Source organism: Rattus norvegicus, chromosome 17 (genome assembly GCF_021556685.1).
Source record: "Rattus norvegicus strain SHRSP/BbbUtx chromosome 17, alternate assembly SHRSP_T2T, whole genome shotgun sequence".
NCBI classification, from domain to species: Eukaryota; Metazoa; Chordata; class Mammalia; order Rodentia; family Muridae; genus Rattus; species Rattus norvegicus.
The window spans coordinates 82145002-82171428 of record NC_141550.1 but is presented as its reverse complement, the minus strand read 5'-3'; the positions used below and the strand labels follow the sequence as shown (position 1 = coordinate 82171428).

The following is a 26427-nucleotide window of genomic DNA, read 5'->3' as shown; positions in this document are numbered from 1 at the left end:
AAACCAAGTGCTGGGGAGGCGGACAGAAAGATCCCTGGGGCGCTCGTTCTGTTAGAGATCCTGTCAAAGTAAAACAGAAATAAAGAGGTCGTGGAGAACTACAGAAAGAGACGCCCAATATCAACCTCTGGGATTTACACACACACACACACACACACACACACACACACACACACTCACAAGATGTTAGTGCACATAGCCTAAACACACCAGGAAAAGACCATGGGAAGGAGGATTTATAATAAATTCTTGTAGGTCATTGCTGCTCATTCTCAGTAACATTGCTTTGTTGCTGGCTTGACTCTCACAGTGCAGTAGCTGTGGTGACTCTTCCTGGAATCTGTCCCACAGGGATTGAAATCCCAGCTCTGTCACTTATTTGTTCTGTACCAGGAGCAGGGTCTCTCTAATCCTCAGTTAGCTATTGGATTGGAGGATGTCAACATAACCATCCCTACCTGGAGACTGTGATTTCATGAGATAAGGCAAACAGGGCTCAGAACAATCCTTGGATGACCAGGTAGCATGTAGCATCATCATGTATACACATGGTATCATTGTATACATGTTAGTTTCCTCATCCGGATTCCCGATGGGCTCCCTTCTCCATTTAAAACTCCATTTTTGGGATACAAATATACTAAGAGCACTTTTTACACCTTGGAAAATAAAGGAGAATAAAGAAATCCATACAACCATTCTCCCAATCTGACTATAGCATATTTTCCTGGAATATTTCCCTAAAGTTCATTCCCATTGTTCTCAAACATATAGTAATTTTGCTTGTGTGGACTTTCCAAACCGTAACTAACATGCATGACACACAGAAGGCTGTACGTTTCATTCTTCATAGAGCATCACTGTATGAGAAGAACCACCCAGCTTACTGCACTGCTGCCACAGCTGTGATCTCTATGACCAGCTCCTATCAAACATAGGCTTTGTGGCTCTCTAAAACTTACATTACTTGTATTGTTAGAATTTTTACATCAGGGAGGAAACAGAAGATAGGTTATAAACATGGGAGTGGAGGGGTAATGTATTAAACTGAATCTTCTATGCCCTGTGGTCTCACTGCAGACTTCTTATCTCCCAGACATCCAGAATAGGTGATAAAGGCTGTGGTGGAGGTTGGAATAGAGGTTGCTAAGGAGAAACTGTCATCCTGTGTATGGGGTCCTCCTTGAATACCTTTGTGTCCCATGTGTGCTGTTTTGTTTTCCTTCTAGTTTTCTCTGGGCCTCCGATTTGCTGTTCCTCGTCTTGAGAAAACAAACATGAGTATTAACTTCGATCTCCAAATCAGAAGGTTAGACTTCTACACGCCTACTTTGCTGACATCACTTCCTCTCAAATGAAGAAATGCATGGTGGCCAAGGGCCTGTACGTTAAAATTTCCCTTCAAAGGAGAATCTAGACTGTCACAGCCCCATTCTTCTTCATTCAGTTATTTCAGCCTGTTTGTTGGTATTGTGCATTTTGAAAGAGATTAAATAATGTAGGTCAGGGTATAAAATAGTCAGCTTTTTGTCTTGAACTGCTTCAAGTACTGCTGATTCATCTCCAGTTTTCTTCCTTCCAGGCACAGGCTGCTGTGCTGCACTGTACAGGACTGTACTATACGATGCTAATAGAATAAAGCACTGAACCCACTCTTACCGTATGCATTCAGCAGCCACTCAGTAACTAATCCGTGAGGCAAAATCTGAAAAACAAAATATGTCTCTCAAGTGAAATTTATAACTTCTTAAACTTTCAAAGAGGACTGAATCTGAGGAAGTTTTAGTGGTTGTTCTGTGGTAGGTCAAGGTGACATAGGACAGTTTGAGAGCCATGCAAATAGCTGCCCCTGGGTGACCTGTTCAAATATCTGGCTATGATTTTGCACTTTTGTTGACTATTCTGTTTATTTTGTAGCCAGAGATATTTCAGGAACAGAAAGACCTACAGAGAAATAAATCGTGCAGGCCTGGATTTCCCAGATAGGGACTTCAGTGCAATTAATTTAATGGTCCTCGACTCATTAAAAGGAAAGGAAATAAAATATATATATAATATATATAATATGGTGTAATTGTCTTATATATGAGCCATTGCTCATTGAAAAACATAAGTCTAATGAACCTTTTTACGTTTTTTAGTCACGCATTTAAAAAGCTTTAAGAACATTTATAGATGTCATATGGTACTTTCCATCATAATTTATATCTTGTCTAGTATATGGAGGCCTTGCTGTAACCATATGAATAGCTGTGAGCTTGGTGTCTATTACTTGGCTCTCAAATACTATGTAATTTACTTTAATGGCTTATAAGACGAGGGGATATTAGAATGTGATAGATTTTATAATAATTAATCTTTGTGGCAGATTACTTTTTTACATCAATGAAAGCTACATCCATATTAAGCTTAGAGAAACCTTAGGATAAGAATGTAATTGATTAGATCTAAAGGTATTAGTACTTCCTTTCCCTGATCCAACTTTCTAGGGAAAGAATTCTTCTAGCTGGTTCAGATGTTCATTTCTCACCATAATTGGCTCCTTCTTGGATGTAAGTGGTTTTCTGGTGACTCCTAGAACTTTAAATCTTACCCATATTAATGATGGGGTCTGATTCTCTTGTAGTAATTCTTCATTCTATCCAAAGATTATTAAACCAATTCTTCACATCCACCAAAATATATTGCCCCCAAAGGTTCACGTGGTTCCCAATTCTTCCATTTTGAAAATCCCATGAGTGTGTATCACCAAGCTTAAAGAGAGGAAGTCTTAAAGTGGAGGCTTTGATGTCACCTTAGACAGAAGCCTGAAACTTCTGTTTCTCCCCATCACTGATCCTTCATGGACATAAGGCCTGTATCACCTGGGGAAAGACACTTCTCTTATACAGACACCTGCCTCTCATCTGGGAGGACCATCCAGGACTGAGAAACAAAACAAACCCATTGCTTCCCTCTTGGTTTTTAGAAAATTGATGCAAAGTGTTGCTTACCAAAGGGACAAGGGGCCCTATATCATGTCCTAAGTGGGCATCCCCAGAACCCACCGGGCAGGCCATAGTCTAAACAATGAATTTATAAATGAAGGATTGAATCTGTTGGAATCAGAAATGACCAAACGATCAACCTTCATGTTCTTCTAAAAACAAATCCATTTCTTTTTTTTTTTTAATTGGATATTTTTATTTACATTTCAAATGTTATTCCCTTTCCCAGATTCCCGGCTCTAAGCCCCCTATCCCATCCTCCTCCCCTTCTTCTACAAGGTATTCCCTCTCCCCAACCACCCCCTCCTTCCTGCCTCCCCACCCTGACATTCCCCTACACTGAGGGCATCCAGCTTTGGCAGGACCAAGGGCTTCTCCTCCCATTGGTACCCAAGATGGCCATCCTCTGCTACATATTCAGGTGGAGCCATGGGTCTTTCCATGTATATTTTTGGGTAGTGGTTTAGTCCCTGGGAGCTCTGATTGGTTGCTATTGTTGTTCTTATGGGGTTGGAAGCCCCTTCAGCTCCTTCACTCCTTTCTCTAATTCCTCCAATGGGGACCCTGTTCTCAATTCAGTGGTTTGCTGTTAGCATTTGCCTCTGTATTTGTCATGCTCTGGCTGTGCCTCTCAGGAGACAGCTTTATCAGGCTCCTGCCAGCATGCACTTCTTGGCTACAACAATATTGTCTAGTTTTGGTGCCTGTGTGTGTGTATGTACACACACACACACACACATATGGGCTGGATCCTCAGATGGGGCAGGCTCTGAATTGTTATTCCTTCAGTCTCTGCTCCAAACTTTGTCTCCATATTCCCTCCTATGAATATTTTTGTTCCACCTTTTAAGAAGGACTGAAGAAAGCACACTTTGTTTGTCCTTCTTCTTGAACTTCATGTGGTCTGTGGATTGTATCTTGGGTAATTCAAGCATTTGGGCTAATATTCGCTTTTCAGTGAGTGCATACCATGTGAGTTTTTGTTTTTCTTTTTGTTTTTTGTTTGTTTTGTGATTGCATTACCTCACTCAGGATGTTATTTTCTAGTTCCATCCATCTGCTTATGGACTTCATGATGTCATTGTTTGTAATAGCTGAGTAGTAGTTCTATGTTGGGGCATCTCTTGGGTGTGTGCCTAGGAGAGCTATAGCTGGGTCCTCAGGTAGTGCAATGTCCAATTTTCCGAGGAACCTCCAGACTGGTTTCCAGAGTGGTTATACCAGCAATCCCACCAACAATGGAGGAGTGTTCCTCTTTCTCCACGTCCTCGCCAGCATCTGCTGTCACCTGGGTTTTTGATCTTAGCCATTCTGACTGGTGTGAGGTGAGATCTCAGGGTTGTTTTGATTTGCATTTCTGCGATGACTAAAGATGTTGAACATTTCTTTAGGTACTTCTCAGCCATTCGATATTCCTCAGTTGAGAATACTTTGCTTAGCTCTGTACCCCATTTTTAATAGGGTTATTTGGTTCTCTGGAGTCTAACTTCTTGAGTTCTTTTATATATTGGATATTAGCCCTCTATTGGTGTAGAATTGGTAAAGATCTTTTCCCAATCTGTTGGTTGCCATTTTGTCCTAATGACAGTGTCCTTTATCTTACAGAAGCTTTGCAGTTTTATGAGATCCCATTTGTCAATTCTTGATCTTAGAGCATAATCCATTGGTGTTTTGTTCCAGAAATTTCCCCCAGTGCCCATGTGTTCAAGGATCATCCCTACTTTTTCTTCTGTTAGTGTGAGTGCATCTGGTTTGATGTCCTTGATCCACTTGGACCATGGATGTGTGGGTTCATTTCTGGGTCTTCAATTCTATTCCAGTGATCTACCTGCCTGTCTCTGTACCAGTACCACACAGTTTTTATCACTATTGCTCTGTAGTACTGCTTGAGATCAGGGATGGTGATTCCCCCAGAAGCTGTTTTATTGTTGAGGATAGTTTTCTCTATCCTGGGTTTTTTGTTATTCCAAATGAATTTGCAAGTTGCTCTTTCTAACTCTATAGAGAATTGAGTTGGAATTTATTTTGATGAGAAATCTGTAGTTGCTTTTGGCAAAATGGCCATTTTTACTATATTGATCCTACCAATTCATGAGCATGGGAAGTCTTTCCATCCTCTGAGATCTTCTTCAATTTCTTTCTTCAGAGACGTGAAGTTCTTGTCATACAGATCTTTCACTTGCTTGGGTAGAGTCACACCAAGATATTTTATGTCATTTGTGACTATTGTGATGGGTGTCATGTCCCCTAATTTCTTTCTCAGCCTGTTTATCCTTTGAGTAGAGGAAGGCTACTGATTTGAGTTAATTTTATACCCAGCCACTTTGCTGAAGTTGTTTATCAGGCTTAGTAGTTCTCTGGTGGAACTTTTGGTGTTACTGTATTATCTGAAAGTAGTGATATTTCGACATCTTCCTTTCTAATTTGTATTCCTTTGACCTCTTTTTGTTGTCTGATTGCTCTGGCAAGGACTTCAGGTACTATATTGAATAAGTAGGGAGAGAGTGGACAGTCTTGTCTAGTCCCTGATTTTAGTGGGATTGCTTCAAGTTTCCCTCTATTTAGTTTGATGTTGGCTATTGGTTTGCTGTATATTGCTTTTACTATGTTTAGGTATGGGCCTTGAATTCCTGATCTTTCCTAGACTTTAACATGAAGGGGTGTTGAATTTTGTCAAATGCTTTCTCAGCATCTAATGAGATGATAATGTGGTCTTTTCCTTTGGGTTTGTTTACATAGTGGATTATGTTTATGGATTTTCATATATTGAACCATCCCTGCATACCTGGGATGAAGCCTACTTGATGTGTTCTTGGATTCAGTTTGCAAGAATTTTATTGAACATTTTGTGTTGTTATTCATAAGGGAAACTGGTCTGAAGTTCTCTTTCTTTGTTGGGTCTTTGAGTAGTTTAGATATAAGAGTAATTGTGGCTTCATAGAAGGAATTGGATAGTGCTCCTTCTTTTCTATTTTGTGGAATAGTTTGGATAGTATTGATATGAGGTTTTCTATGAAGATCTGATAGAATTTTGTACTAAATCCTCCTACTCCTGGGCTTTTTTTTGGTTGGGAGACTTTTAATAACAGCCTCTATTTCTTTAGGAGTTACGGTACTATTTAGATGGCTTATCTGATGCTGATTTAACTTTGGTACCTGATATCTGTCTAGAAAATTATCCATTTCATCAAGATTTTCCAGTTTTGTTGAATATAGGCTTTTGTAGTAGGATCTGTTGATTTTTTTAATTATGTGATGGGAGGAATTTCTTTTTTCTGGTCCAGTCTATTTGGTGTTCTGTAGGCTTCTTGTATGTTTATGCACATTTCTTTCTTTAGGTTAGAGAAGTTTTCTTCTATAATTTTGTTTAAGATATTTACTGCCCCTATAAGTTGGGAGTCTTTGCGGTCTTTTATATCTATTATCCTTAAGTTTGGTGTTCTCATTGTGTCCTGGGTTTCCCAGATGTTTTGATTTAGGAGCTTTTTGTGTTTTACATTATCTTTGACAGTTGTGCTCCTGTTTTCTATGGTATCTTCTGCCCCTGAGAGTCTCTCTTCTATCTCTTGTATTCTGTTGGTGATGCTTGAGTCTATGACTCCTGATCGCTTTCCTAGGTTTTCTATCTCCAGGGTTGTCTCCCTTTGTGCTTTCTTTATTGTTTCTATTTCCATTTTTAAATCCTGGATGGTTTTGTTCAATTCCTTCACCTCTTTGGTTGTGTTTTCCTGTAATTCTATAAGAGATTTTTGTGTTTCCTCTTTAAAGTCTTCTACTTGTTTTCCTGTATTTCTTTAAGGGAGTTATTTATGTCCTTCTTAAAATCCTCTATCATCATCATGGAATGTGATTTTTAAATCTGAATCTTGCTTTTCTGTCTTTTTGGGATATCTAGTATTTGCTTTGGTGGGAGAACTGGCTTCTGATGATGCCAAGTAGCCTTCGTTTCTGTGGCTTAGATTCTTCCGCTTGCTTCTTGCCATCAGGTTGTCTCTGGTGTTAGCTTGTCCTGCTGTCTCTGACAGTGGCTTGACCTTCCTATAGACCTGTGTGTCAGCACTCCTGTAGACCTGTTTTCTTTCAGCTGGATCTGGAAACAGAGAGCTGCTCTTGGGTTTGTGTGTCCTAAAGCCTCCAGGCAGGTCGCTTGGAGCAGAAAAGTTGGTCTTACCTCTGCTCTCAGGTGTGTCAGCGCTCCAGGCAACTGGCTTTCAGCTCTGGGCACAGGCAGAAACTGGAAGGGTCCTGCCCCTGACTGCTCATAGCTTCCTGTATCCAGAGGGCACTAGGCAGGTTTCTTTTGGGCCAGGAATGTGAGCAGAAGTTGCAGTCTCCCCTGGGCTTTCAGGATTGTCTGCACTTCTGAAAGTCCAGCTATCTCCCCATGGGATTTGGGTACAGAAAGCTGTGGGAGCAGTGATCTGTCCCAGATGACTTCTGCCTTTGTGTGTCCTGAGGCCACCAGGCAAGTCTCTTGGAGCAGAAGAGTTGGTCTTACCTCTGCTCTCAAGTGTGTTGTCACTCCTGTGACTAATAAGTCCATTTCTGTTCAAGACAATTGCAACTGGTTTTAAAATTTTGAAAATGAAGAAAAAAAACACCCTTGGGCATACATCATGGAGCAAATTCCCAAAAGTATTTGAGAAATAAAAGAATTTGAGGACACCTGCACAGGAAGATACTAAAGCACTTGAAAGGTGTATATCTGTAAGCTTGGCTGGCTCACTACAAATAGGTTAGAACTCACAGAGGTGGCTTTGTATTCAAGTTAAATGTGTTCAAATAAAAAATAAATTAAGTCAAATGCTCTACAGCCTATGCTCTAACATGTATTGGTTAACACACTCCATGACAAAGGCCTGTTTCTCCATATTAAAGTTAGGAGTAAGTTGGCTTCATATATTAATACACAAAAAATATTTCCCATTGCCAAATAAGGGCATTAAATGGTCTCTATAAGCTGTGGATTTCTATGGGGGACTTCCTCTCCACCCTGAACAACAGGACACAGTCACACACACACACACACACACACACACACACACACACACACGCACACTGTGTGTACTCGCACCTTTGTAAACATCCTCAAAGGTGCTTTCCCAGCCAAAGTTAAATGACATGTTTGCATGTCGCTACGGTGTTAATGAAGGAAGTTTCCTTCCAGGAAAGAAGTCCAGGAAGCATCTGAGTTATGTATCAAGCCAGAGCCTTCCTTACCAGAAGACTTCATCCACTGTGAGGATACAAACACTGCTATACTGTGAAGGAAGCAGGCTCATTAAGCATCAAGGAGTGCACTGTGTCAGACATTGCTCTTACTGAATTTCAGAGGAGACGTCTCAACAGACCATTACCTGTTGCCAAGCCTGATGGTCCTGCTCAATTCCCCAGGACCTACCATAGTTTTACAGGAGAGAACCAGCTCCTACAGGGGTTCCCTGACCGCCCCCTGCAGGCTGTGACACATGTACACAGATACACCCATACAAACAAAAGATACATAGATGTAATTAAAAATCAAAAGTCTCTCACAGCCCAGTGTTTAGCCCAAGTTCAGAGACAATTTTCAGTAGCTGAACTTTTTGAATGCTTTCTTTTAAAAGGGAAAAATAATCACACCCCTCCCCCAAGATATGGTAGTAATGAAATTAGATGGTCAGAACTGGGCTTTAAGCTTTGGTATGGAAGTCTCTGTAGACTCCATTGCAAGCTTAGTAGGGGTAAGTCCCCTGCAGTAAATGAGCCTGGGATTGGCCATTTACACCTCTTACTAATGTTTTCAGACTTTAAGTTGCCTTATCAGTAAATACAAGTGATCAGGACTTTCAAAGGCCCTCCTGGTTGAAAAGCAGAATTTTATCCAACCCCGAGCGAGAAAGCATTAGAAGATTGACGTGAATCTATCCACCCTGTTACCATCTTCGCACTGAGAGCTTGTCCAGTGAATCTAAGTGGTCCTCATGAGGACCACAGGGCAGGCTTTCTATTCTTACAAACCAGATTACAACCACCACCCAAGGTGGCTGTTCCATCACCAGGCGGCCTTAATAAAAGCACAAATGGGGCGTGATGTGTAGGTGGTGGCTACGTCCAAGGCTGAGGCACTGCTCGAGCCTCTTGGGAGTTCTATTTCATTTTCCTTACAACCTCGAGTGCTTAGCATGTATACTTTTTACTAAATTCAATTTCATAATTGATGAATTAATTATGTTTGCTTGAGAGGAAAACAGCAAACTTAAATTTTTCTGCCACATTCAAAGAGGAATTATGAAACCCACATCCTCTGTCTTAAGACTCTTGATGCATTTCACAAGCACCCACGTCCTCTGAACTGTGCTTATGCAATACCAGCTTTCTTGTGCCTTTCCATGCCATAGCTAGGCTTCTAATACCCTCCCTTTCCATGGACAGCCCATAAGTATATAATGACTGTAAACACTTATTTAATATATTAATATTAACTTATATACAATAAGACACATTTCAAAGTAATATTAACTTATGAAAGAAACCATAAGAAAGATAAAATTCTGATAAAACAACATATGGTGTGATGACTTTTAGAGCCAAACCCAAATGTTTTCTTGATTATATGCTGCCCTAAATCACAAATGCCAGGTCTCTATTTTATTAGCATGAAAAATCTGGAGTTGGCTGTGCTGTCGTTTCCTATCTGAAGAGCACTGAGCATGATATGCCAAGAAACAGAAGATTTTGTCTTGGGTAGAAGTTGGAACACAAACTCAATTCAGTGCCCTTTGGTTTACTCTAGCTAAAGTGTCAGCTTCTTTCTGTCTCTGCTGTGCTTCCAAATGAAGTACCTCCCTTCCAGGGGACAGTTGATTGGTTTCTATAGATCCTAAGAGCTCTTCATCTCCCTGGACAAATGCTTATGATTCTGTAGAATAAATCCCATTGTTTTGTCCAATTGGAAATGTGGTTTTGCTCTTGATATACAGAATGCTTCTCGTGGTTGTGAGAATATATAGTGAAATCATGTCATCGCTGTGTTTTAGCTCCAACAAGGACAATCCTGACAGCAATTTCGTGAGCGTGCAAATCAACGTCACTGCCGTGGCTCAGGTGGAAATCAGAGGGTAAGTGATACATTGTGAGGTTCAGTGTTTGTATGTAAGACTCGGGGTGAAGTACAAGGCAAAGATTCATGTTTAGTGAAGTGACTGCTTTTCACCCTTTACTAATGAGCCCATCATCAAGCTAAATAAACCTTGTATTAAATCTAAGGATATCAAGAGGTCATTTAATTATCCAGACCAAGATTTTAGTAACCAAACTAGAAATATACTAATGAGAAGATAGATAGATGATAGATAGATAGATAGATAGATAGATAGATAGATAGATAATAGATAGATAGATAGATACATAAATACATACATATATACTTAGATACATAGATACATACCTATATACATAGATACAGGGATAGACACATAGATACATAGACATACATACATACATACATACATACATACATACATACATACGATAGTCTGGAAGAAAACCTCTCACTTTTCCTATAATTATTTTAACAGTATGACCATTTAGCTTCACCCCATGTTCCTGTGAGTTTAATAAGCTGCTAGCATAGATGTGAGGGCCCATGGGTCTGCTTTCTATATCTTGGTCTTTCCATCCATCCTATGCCGTGAAGAAGGGGCCGATAAGGGAAGAGAGGAGGAAGGTCAAGAGAAGTCTGAATAACTCTCAGCTGGGAAACCTCGCCTGCCAAAGAAGGAAATTGGACTCGATACGTTGTCATTGTATACAAATGCATGTTTTATTGGTTTTGTTATTGTAATTCTGCTTTCTTCAGATCAATCACTTAGCTAAAAGCGTCAAGTAGTATTTTAAACCAAAGTATCCTTGGGCTCCAGAGTCCTGCCTGTCTTCCTTCCCACAGGTCTGGACTGGCACTCACTCCTTCAGGGTGTAATTGTAGATCTCAGCATGCAGAAGCCACGCTGTGCTGGCACCCTCAATGCTCAAGTCAGGGGGTTGTGGCCTTGGAGTTAAAGGCCACACACCTAGAAAACACGGAAAGCTCAAATGTAAACCCAGGCAATCTGTCTCCAGAGCTCACTCCTAGAAATGGTGATCATACCCCTCCTGTGGGTGATCTTTTGTACCTTGTTCTGTGACCTTATCGGTAAATATTCCTGTGGCTTTTGATCCACACAGATACTTTTGAGGTTTGCCCACCTTCAGCAGCCATGCTTATAGTTTTCCCTCTTACTGACACAGGAGTGGTATGTTCAAAGAGTCTGCCATGATCCATCCAATTCTGTGAACATTCGGAGTTTGTGCCACTTCCAATTTTAAGAACTTTTTCATGCACCTCTTCTAGTACAATGTGCAAGGATTATAGCAAGGCGTATGTGAAGAAGTGTGATTTCCAGGTCAGACAGAGGAAGTGTGTGTGTGTCTACTTACTTTAGTGACTGACACCCAATTATTTTTCCAAAAAAAAAAAAAAACCCAAAATCTTTATCAGCTGTAGAAGTTCTCTGGTAGAGTTTTTGGGGTCGATCATGCATACTATTAGTATTTTTACCAAATCCCACTCCAGAACTGAGTGGAAATTTACACTGTGCTATGTTATAACTAGTTCTTAGAGTGGTCCAGTTTTAAATTCTAAGGCTGCTGGCTGGGATGAGTGGAAGTGTGTAACTGAAGACTTAACTTATTGTTTCCTAATTGGTAAGTGAAATTGAGGCACTTTTTATATTTTTGACTTTATTCTTCCATCAAAGGAAATTTCATATATATATGTATATATATATGTATGTATATATGTATATATATGTATATATATGTGTGTGTATATATGTGTGTGTGTGTATATATATATATATATATATATGAAACAATTCAAACAATTGACTTTTCTTACTAACATGGAATTTTTAATACTTACCTTCTGTGGGGTGCTACAGAGCACTGATTACAATTTTAAAACTCAGTTCTCTCCAGCACGTGGGACAAAAGTCAGATCATTAGGTACTTTGACCTACTCGCTGCTTCATTTATAACTATGAATGTAGACATTAGGTTATCAGTCAGATGTGTACAGATCTTTTCATAGTTTACTGGGTGTCCGTGTTGTTTTGAAAGTCAGGTTTGAGATATAAATTACGTGCTGTAGAATTCACGCTTTGGAGAGCCCAGTGTGTAAGTTTAGAATACTGTGAGACCATTGGAAATAATGATTTATTCGGGCTCCTTTGTAGTCTGCCCTTACGCCATACTCTGGCGTCTTGGTCTATTTTCTGTTATGTTATTTTTCCCTTTCCCGGAATGTCACAAAGGGAACTCATTCAGAATGAGGACTGCTTCTTCTAATTAGCATAAGGAACACGAGAAAAAGCCATGCTCTTGCATTTATATCAGTAGTCTGTTTCCTGCTACAGCTGAGAAGTATTTCATTGTACGGTCACCCAGTGAGTGATTCATCTACCATTTGGTGACCATATAGGTTGTCTCCATTTTGTACCAATAAGAAAAAAAAGTTGCTATGGGTATTCACATGCCAATCTTTTTGGGTACATTTGTTTTCCTACATGAAGCTACTGAGTTATATGGTAACTCCTCACTTATAAGAACTTGCCCGAGTGTCTTACAGAAGGACTAGAGGGCTGGGCCTAACCATTCCTGTGTTCCCATTAGCAATGCAAGAGTCTCATATGTCCCATCCCTGACAGCGTTCTCTCTCTCTCTCTCTCTCTCTCTCTCTCTCTCTCTCTCTCTCTCTCTCTCATATATTAAGTGTGGCTTAATGACTGGTTATATTGCCTCTCTTCCTGGAAACTGACCACCAGTCTTGTCTTTTTTCATGAACTATCTATTTTAGTCTTTCATCCATTCATTAAGGAATTGTTTGTCTTGATACTGAGTTATAAAATTCCCCTACATGTTCTGGTAGAAAATCACAAAATTCCTTACCTGGACTTGAAATAGTTTCCGGAAGTGTGAGGCATGGGGCTCTATGTTTTCTTCACAACATTGTTTGAAGAATGAAAACCTAGTAACACATTTTTTTAACGGTTTGTGTTCTTTTTGCCTTGTCTGAGTGACATTTGTCTCTCTAATGGCAGAGCGAGTTTCGTCCCTTTTGCTCTCCCACATTAGGTTTCATGTTTAGGTCCTGTGGTTTCTTTTACGTCAGCTTCTGTGGCTGCCGTGAGGTAAGGCCCGAGATGCGTTTCCCTCACGAATATCCATGTCTTCTTGACCTGTTTGTGGACAAGCCTGTCTCCTTGCCCCTTCCATTACTTTGGAATACTTTGGGACTTTTAAACAAATCATTTATTCAAATGTGAGGGTCTAGTCTGCCATATCCCATGCAGATTAATGTTTAAAATGAATGAGTATATCCCCATGTTTTGGCAAGCATGTAAGTCATAGTGACGTGTGTGTGTGTGTGTGTGTGTGTTGCCTATGAACAAAAATAGTTTTCCCCCTTACTCTCCAAACTGTATATGCATAAATTTAGCCATCTAAAAAGTTAAGGATTCCAAAACAGAACAGTGTCCTAGGGTTTTTGGTTGGTTGGTTGGTTGGTTGGTTGGTTGGTTGAGGGTTTTTTTTTTTTATTGTTCTGTTTTTTGTTTTGTCAAATTGACACAACCTCGCCACCTGGGAAGAGGCTCCCTTTCCTGAAGAATTGCCACAATAAGATTAGCCTGTGGCCATGTCTGGAATGGTTAACTGATGACTGATGTGGGAGGACCCAGCCTCCCTAGGTGGCCCTAGATGTCAGTCAGCACCATCCCTGGACCGGTGGACTGAGCAGAGCCCTGTGAACTAGCCAGTAATACCATCCCTCTGTGGTTTCTGCTTCAGTTTCTGCTGGAGTTCCTATCCTGAGTTCTCTCGGTGATACATTGTTACCTAAAACTGTAGGCCGAAATAAACCCATTCCTTCCCAAAGGTATTTTTGGTTGAAAGATTTTATTACAGGGACAGGGACCAAGCTAGAACAAGAGCCATCATTTCTCACACCAGCTGCTTACAGATCTCATTGAGATCTGTAATTGCTCACAGCCATTTCAGATTAAGGTCCTCAAAGTAAAAAGGCAAGAAGAAAGAAACCGGACAAAAGCCGAACACTGGCTTCTCCTTGTCCTGGTCTGGAGAGTAGGTCCTATTACTTCCCAATATTGATGGATAACAATGTGCAGAGTACCACAAGCCATGCCCCAAGCCTCAGGGACAGTTTCATTGGTCCTTCATAGAGGAGCAGTAATTGATTAATTGATTAATGGTTGATTGCCTGCCCACCTAAGTGATTTTCATCTCCAAGTTAACTACAATGACATGACCAATACTACCATCTAATCATAACGTTGATCTTTCTGGCTTGGACAACTCACAGGAAGACGTCTTATTGGAATTTCTAGTGTGTCACAAAGGCTCAGACAAACCTTGTCGCTTTGGGCATCAATAAAATTATATCTTCAAAATTATCCTGCAGAAAATGAGGACTTCTTCTTGGACAAAGTTGAATGTCCATGTCTTCTTCTCTTATAGCAAAGACTACGCTCACTAGTTCAAGACTGAATAGACACAGATCAAGGACATCATGCAATCTTTCACGTTTAGTCTGATGTTGCCTTTATGGTTTTCATAACTGTTTTCTCTCAAGTTCTGTCTGTTCCCTTTTAAATTTTGTTTGTCTTCATTTTGCTTGAGAACTGCTGGGATGAATGAATATGTGTTGAGCTCTATCAGACACTTCTCTATGCTTATGAAGATGATTACAAGGTTATGTCTGCCTCTCCACAGATCCATGAAAACTGTAAACTGATTTGTTCTTGTTTTGAAAGTTTAAACTAAATTTGATTTCTGGAGATACTCTATGGTTGAACTTGGTAAGAATGTGCTGGTGACTTTCACACTTATGCTCATGAGAAGTATTAGTCTATAGTTTCCTTAGAGTATCTTTTTTCTTTCTTAAGTCTTAGGTTACTAGATTCATTAAACATATTAGAACCATCCCTCCCCCCAAGTGTTCCTAACTACCGAGCATCTCTCTAGCCTCAGCACCTGCACATGCATTTTTCATCCCAACAGGATTCATCCAGACCCTTAATTCTACTTCTCCAGCCCTGGCCTTCAGAAGGTGCAATGTGCTGCTGACGTGTACCTGACTGTCATCCCCTATCTTCCCTTCCTCCCTCCTGCTGATGGCAAGTTCTCTAGCTTAGGTTTCTTGTTCTTGGCTCCCTCTTGGATTCCTCTGCCCCACCAGCAAGTCCTAATTTCAGGGGAGCTTGGGTGGCTCTCATGCCCCTCTCTTGATTAAGACTTATGCTCAGCCTCTGACTTCTTGCTGCTGTGCCTCTTAGGGCCAAAGCCATCCTCTTCCATTGCCACCTCATTCTGAGGAACGAAGAGGAGGGTGGCTGCTCTACCAGCACTTGTCCACATTTCCCTCCCTGTTTCTTTCTTGTGTGTTCGGTTTTCTCTCACTCCCTCTCTCTCTCTCTTTCCTAGTTCTATCTAGAACCTCTATCTCTGGTGATTTTTTTCCATATATTTTTCTTTACTAATGACTTATTAAGGGCTAGGGAGATGGCTCAGTCACTAAAGTGTTTGTAGGGTGAGCATGATGACCTAAAATCCAATCCCTAGCTCCTACTCTAGAAATCAAATATGGCGCCCGTCTATCACTGTAATCTTAGCACTGTGGAGGTAGGAGCAGGAGGGTCACTGGGGCTAGTGGGCAGACAGTCTTTTACAATAGGCAAACTCTGATGTCACTCAGAGTCATGTCTCAAAAACTACACTGGAGGAAAACATTGACATTCTCACTGGGGTCCACATGTGCACACACAGGAACACACGCACACACGCACACACACACACACGCACACACACGCACACACACGCACACACACACGCACACACGCACGCGCACACACACGCACACACACACGCACACACACGCACACACACACACACACTCACACACACACTAAACTGTTGCTATGTTGGGTTTCGTTGTGATTTTTCTTTATATTTATCTCACTCAAGGGAAGTGACTCATTTGCAGTCCAGGGATGTGAACTTAGTTATTTTTGAGTTTTAACTTCATTCCAAGCTGCTTTAAGAGCTCAGGGAAGGGAATATGGCGTTAGTCTTCACTGTCTTCCTCTCTGTATTGTCAGCATCTAGCATTCATGCCTCTCATCTCACACCACTGCTTATCTTACAGCTGTGTGTTTCTTTAGCTGAGCTGGGTTTGATGTGCTTGAATTGGTTTTTCTCGGGGCTAGGGATTGAACCTAGGACCTCAGGCTTGCTAAGTAATGCTCTGCCATACAGCGAAGTTTCCCAGGTGGGCCTTGACCTCACTCTATAACCAGTATCAAACTCACTCTGCAGCTTTTGGACTTCCAATCCTGACACCTCACTCTCTTGATTAGCAAGTTACAAGTCTGTGCAAAGCTGGCACTACAGATCTGTGCCGACAATGCCCTGTAGTTTATTTTAGTTTTGCTAACAAGAAATTATAGGAACCAAGCCGAGCATAGTAATACATTCTTTAATTCCAGCACGCAGAAGGCAGGGCAGATGGATCTCTGAGTGCATGAGCAGTCTGATCTGCTGAGCGTACTCCAGGACAGCCAGGGCCTTGTCTCATAAAACCAATAATAATTAATAGTAATATATAATAACAAATGACAACACCACGCACAACACACACATATGAGCTGTGTTATAATTCTAAATTTAAATTGTTCTGTAAGTGAATATGAATCAGGGGAAAGGTTTTTTGTATTCAATAATGTATAAGTGATTCAAGGCAGTTGAAGGGGCTGATGGCGACTGCCTTCTTTCTCTCACATTCATTTTATGGGAGTGATGTTTCCACATGTATTTCTGCCATCGGCTGCAGTGAATGGGGAAATTTCTTCATTGTTGCCGACAATCCAAACAACCAATTAAAACTGGGTTTGTCCTGTGGATGCAGTTGTTTTTGGTTGCTACGTTAATGTCCAATACTTGACCACAGTTTATCCTCTGACAGTTTAAAAGTTCTTTCTGGCCATATCACGTAGTAAACTTCTTTCCTCTGGTTATTCTTTTAAAATTTTGGTTCCAATGTTTAATTCTTCAAGGAACAAATAATTGCTGTGTTGAAGACCTTCTGGGTCCGGCCTTTAGGAAAACCCAACTTTCTTTTGGCCAATGGCGTTTATTCTTAGCTACTTGATCATGCACTATGTTAAGCCCATTTTTATTTCTTGTTGTTTTTATAGTTTAAAAATAATCTTAAGCAGAGTTTCTTGAGTAGGAAAAGTACTTAGAAGTGTTCCGTTGGAGTCAGTATTACACGCATCAACATTGTCTTTGAGCCAATTGGTACACGATTCATTAGGATAAGGAATTGGTTTAACCCAGATCTGCATTAGGTAAACATAGCCATCAGTGGAAATACCACATATATTGAGTTCATGAAGAATTACTGAAATACCCAACCTTTAAAAAAATAATCCAGTAGAATAGGCTGTATTAAGAGACGAAGCAGCTCACAAGACAGCTCGCCAAGTAATGTTCTTCCTGCCAAGTCTGAGAACCCAAGTATTAGACTCAGAACCAAAACCAAATATGGTAGAAAGAAAGTGCTGACTCACAGAAGATGCCATGGTAAACACACACACACACACACACACACACACACACACACACACTCTCTTAAGGTTTCTATTACTATAGACACCATGACCACAATGACTATTATAAAGGGAAACATCTGATTGGAACCGACTTGCAGTCTAGAGGTTGAGTTCATCATCATCACAGTTGGAAGAAGCATGGCAGCATCCAGGCAGACACGGTGCTGGAGAAATAGCTGAGAATTCTACATCCGGACTGTCAGGCAGCAGGCAGAGAGAATGACACTGGGCCTGGCTTGAGCATCTGAAACCTCGAAGTCCACCCCCAGTGACACACTTCCTCCAACAAGGCCACCAGCAAAGCCACACCTACCCCATTGAAGCCATGCCTCCTAATAGGGTTTCTCCCTATGAGCCTATGAGGGCCATTTTTATTCAAACTAACACACACACACACACACACACACACACACACACACACACAAAGAAAAAGAATTTAAAAAGAGAAAAAGATCACGAATAACCAAGGCCTATGTAGCTAGCAAAATCAACATTACTTAAAACAATAAATGGCGCTCTTTGCTATGTGGGATTAATAGAAATTAAAAACAAGGCCTCTTATTTAAAAAAAAAAAAAAACGGAGCTCACATCATATAACCAAATCTTTAGTTTTGGAGTTCCTGACAGCAAACACACCTCAACTTATCGAAACTCTTTTACTTTATCTCAAAAAAATTTTTTTTTCTTCCCAGAGAATGAAAACTTAAGTTTACACAGAAACTTGTATATAAATGTTTATAGAAATTCATTTGTAATAACCCCAAACTGTAAACAACCCAAATGCTTTCCAATGAGTCAACAGTAAACAACCCATACGTAGAAGAGTATTTAACAATGAAGACAAACGAACCCTTAATAGATGGAAGAGTCTGGAAAGGGGGAAACGGGGCTGCTACAAGCTGTAGCGGTTACTGAACATCCCTAACGCAGCCTTTTAGACCCACAGAAGGATACATTCTGTTGAAATTAATCTTAGCGAAATATTGAGGGGTTCCTTTAGGATAATAAACCTCTAGAACGCCGTAGGGAAACTTTTAGTGTTCTACTGTGGGGGTTGGGGACGGCTCGGAGTAAATGCTCAGCAAGAATGAGGACCCACGCTTGGATCCTCACAACCCATGGCAAAAGCTGTGTGTGGCTGTGCAAGCCCCTGTAACCCCGGCACAGAACGGCAGAGACGGGGACTCCAGCGGCTCGCTGCAGGGCCAGCTCAGTGCAACCAATGCGGTGAATGAGAGTTCGGTGAGCTGTCCTGTCTCAAATCTAAGGCGCAGAGCGACTGAAGAGCACATCTCAGCGTCAAGCTCTGGCCTCCACTTCCTCCAGGGGAGAGGAGTAGCTATGAGAACGTGTGCGCACATGCACATGCCACACACACACGTGCACACGTGGTGCCACAAACTAAAGTATGTCTGTGTGCTCACTGCCAATGTCAACTCCGTACTTCGGTGATGGCAGCACTTAGCGCCACCTCTCTTGCCCCTTGGACTTTCTATAAATAACTCTGTGCCTCGGTCATGCTTGACCCTGTCCAGCTCCGAGTCTGGCTCTGCTCCCTGCAGTAACATGTTGGAAGCAAAGGAATCTAGAAAGAAGGAACACATTCAGAGTGGTGTAGACGTTGCTCGATGCAGACAGCTTTAAGCAGAAACTATTCCTCCCCAACCGGATATTGAATAGAACTCACAGGATCCTAGATGTATTTATACACCAACGAGCAACACAGACGTGCATACACATGTTTGCAAAGAATAAGTAGCAGGCTTTATGAATGTACATAGGTGTATGTGTATTCCGTTGTTCGTGTCTGTTCAAGAATACTCTCTACTCTGCCCCCTAGTGTCCAAAATATGCAAGACTGTAAAACAGTGGCTGTGAAATCGACCAGTAACCAAAAATGGGCAGTGCTTCTGAGTCTCCACTACTGAATCATCGTTTCACCCAGCCTCATTGTCAGTATCTTACCACGTACTGTGTATGTCTTCAGATAACTGCCGCTTGCTTCCTCTGACACCAGTGTAACTATATAGTAATATGCAGCAAAGACATCCTTAGCGGGCCCTCATCACTAATTAACCTAATATTCCATATTTCAGAGTGTCCCACCCTCCCCAAATTGTTCTGCCTATCCACAACTGGGAGCCAGCAGAGGAGCCCCACAAAGAGGAGGAAGTCGGTCCTCTGGTTGAACATATTTATGAGGTATCTATTTCGTCTTTAATTGTTATTTGATTAATTTATGTTTGAGAGTTTTACCTGCATGTATGTCTGTGCACCTTACATGTGTACCTGTGAAGGCTAGAAGTGGGTGACTGATCCCTGGAACTGGAGTTACAGACGGTCGTAAACTGATCCATGGGTGCTGGGAACTGAACTCAGAGCGTCTGGGAGAGCATCCAGTGCTCTTAACTGCTGAGCCATCTTTTCAGCCCAAGGTAGTATATCCTATGTTACATTTTTGAGGTTTTATTCATATGCCATTTACTAGTAAGTACTTCATAGGGCCTCAGGCCTAATCTTTGTAACTTATGCTATTATGGTACCATTTTGCAATGGCTGCCAACGGTTACCCTGCTCAATAACCACAGTCATGGACACTCAGTCCTCAGGGGTAAGAGTGACAGTGCCAGGTAGTAATACCTGGCAAGAAACATCTTCTCTTACTAAGCGACATTTTAAAATCGATTTGTCTGTTCTCCATTTAATATTTGGACAACCTATTTATTTAAATAACCTAGCTCCTTTGGTTGTGTCTGTTCCTTTTCTTCTTACATGTTTAGATTCCCTAAACGCACGCATTGGTAAAGTGAAATATTATGTATACGGTACTATTCAACTACTAGATGAATGAATTACTCATTACTGCATCAATATATAGAAGTAATTTATGAGGAAGAACATGATAGCATAACTTTAATTTTTACTTGGGTAAGTGAAATAGGAAATGTAAAATGTATCCCGAGATCTGAAATGTTCCATGGGTTGGTAAACCATCCTCAGGGGCAAACAGCAAGCGACGGAAAGAGCCCAGCGTTCTCCTTCCACACAGAGTGTAAACTGTTAACAGTGGGATATTTATTGATATGTTACCTAAAACATTTAAGCTTTTAATGGAAAAAATAAATATATAAATCAAGGCTTAATTTAGTGGTTATTTAGGTTTTTCTTTAAAATCAATACCACCAGCCCTATAGTAATTTATTTTCAGAGAACCCAGCATGGAAATTAAAAAAAATAAAGTTCCAAGTGACTTTCTGATTGAGATCCTTCTCCATTCATTCTCTGTTAACTCATGGTTTGGAGTAGGACTTCCTCTTTCTTTCCTTCTTTCCTTCTTTCTTTCTTTCTTCCTTTTTTCTTTCTTCCTTTTCTTTCTTTTTTCTGAAAATAAATTTTATATATAATATATTTTGATTATGGTCCCCCACCTCCTCCCAGTTCCTCTTCTCTTCCCTACACACCAATGTCCACACCCTTTTCTCTTTTTCTTTCATTAGGATACAAACAGCCATTTTAAAATGATAAGTTAGGGGTTGGGGATTTAGCTCAGTGGTAGAGCGCTTGACTAGCGAGCGCAAGGCCCTGGGTTCGGTCCCCAGCTCCGGAAAAAAAAAAAAAAAAGACCAAACAATGATAAGTTAGGTTAAGAAATCAAACAAGTAAACAGAGGAGCCAAAGGAAAAGCTCAAGAAAACACATACACAGCAGCAGGGACCTGTATACATTTGGGCATGCAGAAAACCCATAAAAACACAAACCCAGAAACCATAATATACACACAAAGGACTTTTAAGAGGAGCAAGCAGAAGCCTGACAAAGCATTGTAAGACAAACCTCAAAATCCCATTGAGCTACTTTGTGTTACATCTACTGCTGGGCTTGGGATCTGACCCTAGGAGTGGCTTCTATACCCAGTGAGGCTCCACTGGAAAAAAAAAACATGCTTTTATTTAAAAGTGGTTATCTATTGGAGATCGCTTCTGGGTTAGGGATGGGGGCTTGTGTCCACTTCCTCTCTCAGCACTGGGATTCCACCTGGCAAAGGCCCATGCAGGGCTGTGCACGCTGGCCACAGTCTGTGAGCTAGCATGTGTGTCGACCCTGCTGTGTCCGTCTCCTTGGTGTCCTCCATTCCTTCTGTGTCTTTTAACTCCGCCCCCTCTTTTGCAGAGCTCCCTGAGTCGTGAGGGAGAGGGAATTGATGGGAAGAAACATCCCATTCAGGAGCGAGTGTTCCAAGGTGTCTCACTCTCTGCACATTGTCTTGCTGGGGGTCTCTGTGTGTGTCTCCATCAGGAGGAAGCTTCTGATGATGGCCAAGCAAGCCACTGATCTATGAGTGTAGCAGAATGCCATTTGAAGTCATTTTACCTCATGGGACAAGGATGCCTCAGTTACTTTTTTTTTTCTGTAATAAAATGCACTAACAGCAGTAAGTACAGAGTACAGGGAAGATGCTTTGTTTTAGTTTATAGTTACAGGAATACAGTTCATCACAGCAGGGAAGACACTATGGCAAGCAGGGAGATCGGAGCAGGAACAGAAGGCTAGCTGGTCACACTGCCTCTGCGCTCAGGAGTCAGAGAGAGATGCATGCATGCGTGAGTGGTCAGCCCACCTGCTCCCTCTCTTTTAGCCCAGGGTGAATAGTACCACCTACAATTAAGAAGGAGCCTTCCCGCATCAATACAAGACCAAGATAATCCCTGCAGGCCCAGAGGCCCATGTCTCAGGTGAATCTAGCTTCTGTCAGGTTTACAGTTAACCCTGGCCGTCACAAAGGGCCATGAAGAGCTCCTTCTGGATTAGCAGTAAAGACATTCCCAAACTGGAGCTATCCATCTATAGGGAAGAAGTGTTAACTCTTGAGTTGTATTGGCACAGAGAGTCCCTTCATCTGTCTGTCCAGAAGCTCAGACCTTAGCTTGAGCTCTTTCAATAACAAAAGGACAGCTTAGCCCAAGCATAACTCTGGTCAAGAACCTCACAGGGAAACAGGAAACTGCCCAGTCACTCATTAAACCATGTGAGCCTAAGAATGGTCAAACTTCAGAGTTTCGGAAACATTGTTCAGACTTAATCATTTATGTGCAGCTTTACTTCTAGGATTAGCATAAACGTTAGTAGTCACCAGGATGCCTAAATAAATAAATAAATAAATAAATAAATAAATAAAAACAAAAAACTAAAACACCTAATATTACTTACATCCTGATCGCTAATCTCATAATATGCTGTCAGTGGGTGCCATACTCCTTTAATGATGTGAATTAAACAGGCCATCAAGTAGGAAAAACAGAAAACACATTGCTTTATAGATCATGGTGATAATTGTCAGAACTGAGGGGGGACAAAGATCTCTACTACTCTTGAAATGAATTCGTAACTCACAATATCTTCCACTGTGCTCAGTGTTTGGGGGATGTGGTCTGAGTAGAACTCACATGTTTAAAACTCTCATCTTCGTGAGGTGTGGACTTCCTTTCCCTAGGATTTGCTAATGTAACTAGTCAGCTTACTCCAGGAATTGCAGCTTTGAAACACGCACTCGCAGAGAACTGTAGGGCACACAGACTGTCTTTGGCGCTTGATGGATGGCCATTTTCCCGGCGGGTGAAAGAGAGTGCCTCGCAGATGGTTGCAATTGACAATCCAGTAGTCGGGCGGGAGGCAAATCCCAATGTAAAGAAAGGATGGCTACATTTTGGAAGCATATAATTAAAATAGCATCTCTAGTGCTGCCATTAGATTTATGTAAGTTCGAGGTAAGCACAGCTACGATTGTAGGCAGCGAGTATGGATTGAGCCTCTCCAATCTGCAAACAACATGTACTTTAAAGTCCAGTTGCTCTGAGCATTCCCATGATGCCTACTGCAAGCAGAAAATACCACACCTGACCTCCTGGGACAGACTCGAGGCAAAGCACAAGCAAGTTAAAAAAATATTTATAACAGGCTGGGCAGTTGGTTCAGCAGGCATGTAGGAGTGGCAACCTGCACGTCATCCAATGTTTAGAAAGCAGAGACAAGAGATCCCTGGAGGACGCTGACATGAGTCCCATATTACCTCAATGTATAAGAAGTCCAGGAAGACAGTTGATGTCAACATCTGGCCTCTACAGGCACATAAATGCACAGGCACTTCCGTATGCACACAGATACTTTAGATAGATAGATAGACAGACAGACAGACAGACAGACAGACAGAAAGACAGAAAGACAGAAAGACAGAAAGACAGATAGATGATGGATGGAGAGGTGGATAGATAGATAGATAGATAGACAGACAGATAATAGATAGATGGATGGATGGATGGAGAGATGGATAGATAGATAGATAGATAGATAGATAGATGATAGATGGATAGATAGATAGATAGATAGATAGACAGACAGACAGACAGAAAGACAGATAGATGATGGATGGAGAGGTGGATAGATAGATAGATAGATAGATAGATAGACAGACAGATAATAGATAGATGGATGGATGGAGAGATGGATAGATAGATAGATAGATAGATAGATAGATAATAGATGGATGGATGAATGGAGAGATGGATGGATGGAGAGATGGATAGATAGATAGATAGATAGATAGATGATAGATGGATGGATGAATGGAGAGATGGATGGATGGATAGATAGATGATAGATGGATGGATGAATGGAGAGATGGATGGATGGATAGATAGATAGATAGACAGACAGATAATAGATAGATGGATGGATGGATGGAGAGATGGATAGATAGATAGATAGATAGATAGATAGATAGATGATAGATGGATGGATGAATGGAGAGATGGATGGATAGATAGATAGATAGATAGATAGATAGATAGATGATAGATAGATGATAGATGGATGGATGAATGGAGAGATGGATGGATGGATAGATAGATAGATAGATAGATAGATAGGTGGATGGATGAACAGACGGATGGATGGACGACAGACACAGAGAGATCTTTAAAAGGTTGTCTTCAAGCTATGCATAATAAAGTGTGAAGGAAACATCAGTAGATTTGTGATCACAGTAGATTCTCATCCCTAAGATTCTGCATTCTGTGTATGCAGTATTCTGAAATTTAAAGTACTTCTGGTCCCAAGTATCTCCAATATGAATTGCTCCACCTGGATAATCCTTGAGTAACCCATGCCAAGAGCTTTGCAGCCCGAGTCTTCCCTGAACATGTACACCCCGATTTCAGAACTCCCTGTGCCTAGTTAGATTCTGGGTTCCATTTCCTATGCCATAGTTAAAGCTAATAACATATGCTTTTCAAAACAGACACGTGATAGACAGAGTCGGACTGTGTCACTCCCTAATGTACCACCTTCTTGCAGCTGCACAATATTGGACCCAGCACCATCAGTGACAGCATTCTCGAAGTGGGCTGGCCATTCTCTGCACGGGAGGAGTTCCTCCTCTATGTCTTTCATCTTCAAACTCTGGGACCTCTACAATGTCAAACAAATCCTGAGATCAACCCGCAGGATATAAAGGTAGGACTTGTGGTCTAACCGGTGGCTTGACCTAAGTTGCTTTGGTAATCACCGGGCAGAACATTTCTCTATTTTAAAGGCCTAAGCCAGTGTAGTCTTGGCCTGAGCAAATGGTTACTGTTCATAGCAACTGTCGGTTATCGAGCTCCCGTGGGCCCCTTCTATAGATTGTTTGATCAATAACGCAACCAAACCAAAACCATACTGAGGCCTGTCCCATTTGGGAGAGTTAGTATAAAATGCTACTTTAAAAAGTAAAAAAAAAAAAATTTTGGTATATTGCCCAAAGACATGAGGATCTTTGCCAAAATGGAGTCTCACAGATGTTGTCAATAGCAAGTGGTAAAATGTGAAAATTTGCCAAAGGCTGTCTCAATGCCCTGAGGACCCTCAGATTGGAATGTTCATGGTAGCGAAAGCTTGTAGAGAAGCTCAGAGCATCTTGGTGCAGACTTTAAGTGCCTCTGGAGGTCTAGTAACAGGTATGGTCAGGAAGTGGCCTAGGGCATGACCTCAGGCCTATTAGAAAGCAGAATCAGGGCAGGGCAGCCTATTAGAAGCAGGGTCAGAAACAGTTCTTGGAGATGTCTTAGAAGGCAGGGTCATAGAAGAGCCTCGGGGATGAGGAAAAGTATAACAGGCCCTGATGTAAGGGTCTGCAACCAGGCTGGGTCAGGGCAGAGCCCGGGGCTTCATTGGAAGATGCCTGGGAGTCAATTGAGAACAGGTTCTGGGCTGGCTCTGAGCTTCTCCTTCCTGTCAAGCAGCTTGTCTGCTGGCCACTTGTTCATCACCCAAGAAGCCAAGTGTCTCAAAGGCAGATCCCATGCAGGGTAAGGTCCAAACTGAGCTTTGGCTCCTTCTGGAAAGTAAAGAAAGGAAGTAACATAAGCCCTTGAAAATGTCACATTTGCATGAAAACAGAAAGAAAACTGTGAATCCGACATTGTCCTCAGAAGACAACTTCTCTCAAGAACATTCTCCTAGAGGCTACAAGGGCCCAGTGTCTCTGTGTAAGGACAAACTTCCTGAACCACAGACTGAGTCATCCAGGACCCAGGCCCAGGCCCAGGGTCACTGCCATCGTGAATGGCTCCCCTTCTCACCCCCAAATGCTCTGTATATAGAGGGGAGAGGACTGTCCTAATGGGAAGCTCAACAGTAAAGGACACAAGAGGTGATCGATCTCCCTCTTAATGCAGAAATGATAAATGCTGCCATTATG

The 26427-nt window shown here is 41.5% G+C and overlaps 1 protein-coding gene across 1 annotated transcript in view; it reads left to right on the top strand.

Annotated features, from left to right (window-relative positions):
* Itga8 (integrin subunit alpha 8) overlaps positions 1-26427 on the top strand; it is a 196450-nt gene that overhangs the window by 124632 nt on the left and 45391 nt on the right. The window contains 4 exon segments of the mRNA NM_001173972.1: positions 1230-1309; positions 10007-10087; positions 19790-19895; positions 25044-25202. Coding sequence (NP_001167443.1) covers positions 1230-1309; positions 10007-10087; positions 19790-19895; positions 25044-25202 — 426 coding nt within the window.